Here is a 4,782-nt window from a genome sequence, read left to right as displayed (position 1 = left end):
TTCTACAACAGAAAATAAAACCGAAGAACCAATCATCTCCTCACTATAACGTATAAACAATCAACTTCTCACCTCTCAACTCCCAAAGCCTCTATATAAATCAACACAGACTGCCATCCATTTCACTACACCTCCATATCTCACACAATCAACTAACTCCATCATGGCCATTAAAACCGGCATTTTCGTGCTCTTAACCATAGCCTTCCTTATGCCGAATTCTGCAACATCAGCAAGAGACTTCCCTATTGCTGACAATCCAACAATCTTAGACCTTGCAACACGATTACAAGCTACAAGCAATGGTACTACTACTACTACTAGTGATTGTTGGAGTTCTCTGTCGGAGCTTCGAACGTGCTCAAATGAAATCATCGGCTTTTTTCTGAATGGATACACAGACATCGATGAACCATGTTGCCAAGCTATTGAAGTTATCATCCACCATTGTTGGCCTTCAATGCTCAGTGTTCTTGGGTTTACTGTCGAAGAAGGCGACTTGCTTGCTGCTTACTGCAACAAATTTTCTGCAGCAGCACCTGTTGGTGCACCACCTGAAACTGAAACTGAAACTACTGCTAGCAGTCATTTTTAGTTTGGTCTTTTTTTTTTTCCTCTGTTGGTATGATCTATGCTACTTTGCTATGGATGCTTAAATATGAGTAATACTAGCTCTCAATAAAACAGTACGTTGTCAGAATTCTTGTTTTGATATCATGATCTTCAAGAACTTCAGATACATGCATAATTCGATATATGAGTGCAATTTAGTGATTGGAATCCGAAAACTTGTGCAACACAATATTGTAATGGCAAGTTGTTTGTTGCCCAACAATGTTGTTTCCTAATCTCTTGTTTGATAACAAACCCTTTGTTGTTTGACTATATTCTTTAAAAAAAAACTACTCGTTTCATCATATTTCATATGAAAGGTCGCGTACTTGTGCCTTCGTGTTACCTGACACGAGAATATGGAACGTAGAAACTCAAAATTGGGGAAATGAGATTTGTATACAAAGGAAATGTGGAAAGCCAAAAACAATTTCAAGCAATCATCGTTTGGTTAGAACTCTAATAGGAGTATTCTTTTGTTGATTAATAATGATAATCATAATAAAAGAAAGTACTATGACATTTACAAAAGAGTGGAACTTGTTTAGTGTTCAAAAGAAAAATTCATTTTCTCTCTAAAAATCCTTGAACAGGAAAATCTAGCTAACCATTTCATGTTTTCACGTTTGTCGATTGCATGATTTCAAATGTTCATATCTTCAATTATCAAGAGTAAAAATTAAAAAGTTAATATTAGAAAAATATACACGAATCTAGTAAGATCCCATTAGTAAACACTATGCAAATGGTGCAACTATTTCTAAACGGAGGAAGTATTTCACAGGAATATTTCCCTATTCAGTCACCAAAATTCGCAAGTCCTTGGATAAGAGATGTTTTGTGCGTCATAGATGTCTAATATTGCCAATTGCCATGGAGAAAGATTAAAAAGAGCTAGACAATCAGGGATATAGCTGATTTTGGAGATTTTTGCAAGTCATAGAAGATATTGCACGGCCAGAAGGATATTTTAATGCACCGAATTCATAGATTGAAACATACAATAACTCATGAAGTAAAATGTAGTATGGATAATGCAGTTTCACAAGTTTCAGTATCCTCAAAGTCCTTTCACACAGTTTAACAGAGCTCAGTACCATACACTACTCTACAAGACTACAACGATCAACATGATCAATCTTAGGATCTTATCATATGGTCTGACCGTCCTACTGAGTGAGAAGCTTAGAGTCACATGCCACTATTTTAACTCGGCTGACATTTTCCTGGCACTCGTCGCTTTTGAACAGCGCATCCTGTAAGATGAAAGTCCAGACATTGTCGCAGAATCTGTACGTGTGCAAATGTCCCTGCAACATACGTATGATAGATTATAGAGTACAAGACATCATATTTACCAACAATGTCAGAATGGATTCAGTTAATACTTGATCAATCATTTATCTACAGCCAGCAACTGCCAAATGCAATGAACACACAGCAGCATTCAGCATATTAAAGTTGAAATGATCTTCTTAAGCCCAAAACATGTAACCTTTCTCAATCGACCAATCTCACAGATCAGATCAGTTAAGATTCAAGGGAAAGGACCCGTTTTAGCTCTGTTGACTTTGTCAGTTAATTCATGAGTATGCACCTCTAATAACCTCATATTACAACACCAATTGTTAGATCAGTTATACGGAGTTCCAGCTCCTTACATTAATGATCATAGACCTTCTCCGGAAAAAAGCTCTAATGTCACCTTACTTGCTCAGTATCCAAGCGTGATTAACTCATCCACATGTCCAATAGACCTCTCTCAACAAAGCCATATCTAAAATATGCTAAGATCATTCTTTACAGCAGGAGCATTTGAAGATTGAATACTTCGAAGCCTATGGCTCTAAATTCCCTTGGAGAAACATTAACCACCGAACCTAAACATCACTTAGCAAACTCCAACATGGGGCCAATTAAAATTAGATCCTTCTTAAAACCCAAAAAAAAAGATCCTTATCCATATAGATAATGATCAATCCTCTGCAAACCTCAGACCCATTTATATATGCAATACATGTACAATTTAGATTCTACGACATTTCCTTACTCCCAAAACATCTCTGCCATGTTGACTAACTATGAAAACTCCCCACTTCTAGAGTAGCTCTATAGTCTTAAATGTAAATACAAAAAATAAATGTTAAGGGATTAATACCAAATATCCAAAATTCACCTACATCACTGCCACATTTCCACTATGTCAAAAATAGCAGGCGTGCTAGAGTCTATTTGAAGCATTTTTCATAACTTTTGCCAGCAATTTTTTTTTATAACTATTTCCTCAACTTTCACGAGAAGTATCATGACCACCTTTTTGCAAATACTAGGAAAAGTAATTCAAATTCAAAATTTCCCAATTCAAGTAAAATTCGAATAAGGAAAGATGATCAAGTGAAAATATGATCAAATGGGATATCCGATATAAAAAAAATTATCGAAAACTTGAGTTCAAGGGAGAATTATCCTAAGACAACCTGCTCTTCTTCACGAACATGTTTAAATGCAACTCTTAGTGCTACCTCCTAGCATTTCCAATCTCAAAGCATTTAACCTTCACAACCAGGATCCAATGAGAGAGTTTTGTTCATATAGATTTTAAACTTCATTTACTCATATAATGGACTTAACCAAACCTCAAATTCCACCATTCTTATTTCCAAAAACTCACCTTAGTATGCAAGCACACTGAAATTTCATATTCATTAAGATAACCAAAAATCAATAACCTCATCCATTAACTTCCAGTATCCAGCTACATACAGAGTTTTATCCTAAACCAGTCCATTTCATCCACTTATGATGCATTATCCTCCAAAATCCGCACAAATTCAGCTTTGTTGTAAGGATGCAGCAGCGAAGGACCGAGGAGGGACTATACTACACTCTAACCTTCCAACTGAGCATTTCAATGACATCATCTCCAATAATTACACAATAGATAAACTCCATATCCAATTTGCTACTCATTCAGTTTGATTAATTCACAAGTCACAAACAATTCAACTATCTAAAAACAAGTATAATTGTTGAATTATTTGATTCAAACTCAATACCTTGATTGTTACTTTGGTTCTCACTTGAGCTTCAAGAGCTTCAGTCATCGACTACAATTCCAGAAAACACAAAAAACAAACATAATCAAACATCAATTTTGAAAAACATAATCAAATTTTACCAGAAAAAAGAACAACAAAATTGTGAAAAATTAAAACCTTATCGAATTGAACAAGAACTTGAATCGCAAGCTCAGGACTTAAAGTACCATTCTGAACCATCTCATCTAACGTCTCCGTCAAACACATTCCAATCGTCGACCTCCGATAAAGCTCGAATGTCGCCATTTTTACTGAGATCTGCTCAAAATTTTCCAATTAATCAATTCAATTTTCCACCATTTACAACATAAATCACTGAATTCTTCATCAAATTCAACAATTTCTTTTAAAGAATTCCAAACAATAAAGTTATCAGAATCTTGCGAAATTTGAATTGAAAAAAAAAGAAATCAGGAGGAAATTGAAGAATAAGAAGAGAGAGAAATGAAATTCGAAATTGAAGAAGTAGAAAAATTACGATTGAATGAGATAAAGTGATTTCGTTTTCTCTGCTTCTTGTTGTTGTTATTGTAGGTGTTGATGATGTCTGAAAGTGGATTCTGTATGTTTGTGTGGTACGAAAATTGGAGAAATTTGGGAGGTTTTTATACCTAGATTTTTCTGCTTCTGCTGTTATATAGCGCTGACCGACTTCATTTTCAATGGACGATAATGCCCTCCAAGTTTTCTTGTTATTTAATATTTTGACACTTTCTGTTACTTGGAATTTGGATCTATTTTCGGACCCGGTTAGATTCGTCTCAGTATATATTTTGCAAATACCAATTTTTTGTAATTTTTTCTATTGATAATTAAAGATATAAAGGTTCAAATAGTGCCTCAGTAAGTATGCATAAATGAAATAGGTGAACGGAAAAACAGAAGTACACAAGAGGACTAGAATTTGGCGCCCTATGTCTATCACTTAATCTTGACGTAAGCAAGCCCATTTTGTCTACACACGTTCATAATTATATGTATCTGTTAAACTCGTTCATCAACCTAAAAAATTGATGCTCAATTGTTCACACTTTTTAAAACTTACGGTTAGAGTATAGTTTTTGCGTACCCC

The 4,782-nt window shown here is 34.9% G+C and overlaps 2 protein-coding genes across 2 annotated transcripts; one reads left to right on the top strand and one right to left on the bottom strand.

Moving 5' to 3' along the window:
- Nucleotides 1-644, top strand: LOC104900694 (egg cell-secreted protein 1.4). The gene has a single exon (XM_010688184.3). It carries the CDS (start codon nt 164-166, stop codon nt 593-595), a length of 432 nt encoding a protein of 143 aa, XP_010686486.2. The 5' UTR covers nt 1-163; the 3' UTR covers nt 596-644.
- A 972-nt stretch (nt 645-1,616) lies between these two features.
- On the bottom strand, nt 1,617-4,328 carry LOC104900657 (transcription initiation factor IIA subunit 2). Its single transcript, XM_010688139.3, has 4 exons — nt 4,189-4,328; nt 3,828-3,968; nt 3,669-3,719; nt 1,617-1,922 (listed from the first exon to the last, which is right to left on the bottom strand). The coding sequence occupies exons 2-4, from the start codon at nt 3,954-3,956 to the stop codon at nt 1,782-1,784; spliced, it is 321 nt and encodes a 106-aa protein (XP_010686441.1). The 5' UTR covers nt 3,957-3,968; nt 4,189-4,328; the 3' UTR covers nt 1,617-1,781.
- Nucleotides 4,329-4,782: the final 454 nt, after the last annotated feature.

Source organism: Beta vulgaris, chromosome 8 (genome assembly GCF_026745355.1).
Source record: "Beta vulgaris subsp. vulgaris cultivar EL10 chromosome 8, EL10.2, whole genome shotgun sequence".
Lineage (NCBI taxonomy): Eukaryota > Viridiplantae > Streptophyta > Magnoliopsida > Caryophyllales > Amaranthaceae > Beta > Beta vulgaris.
The sequence above is the reverse complement of the archived record's forward strand: the minus strand, read 5'-3'. Positions and strand labels throughout refer to the sequence as shown.

Excerpts from the sequence above, each read along its gene's own strand:
- LOC104900657 (XM_010688139.3), bottom strand. The coding sequence starts at position 3,956 with ATGGCGACATTCGAGCTTTATCGGAGGTCGACGATTGGAATGTGTTTG. Across the intron at positions 3,720-3,827 it reads TTCTTGTTCAATTCGATAAG|TCGATGACTGAAGCTCTTGA; the intron begins GTTTTAATTTTT and ends CTGGAATTGTAG. Across the intron at positions 1,923-3,668 it reads GAACCAAAGTAACAATCAAG|GGACATTTGCACACGTACAG; the intron begins GTATTGAGTTTG and ends CGTATGTTGCAG.
- LOC104900694 (XM_010688184.3), top strand. The coding sequence starts at position 164 with ATGGCCATTAAAACCGGCATTTTCGTGCTCTTAACCATAGCCTTCCTT.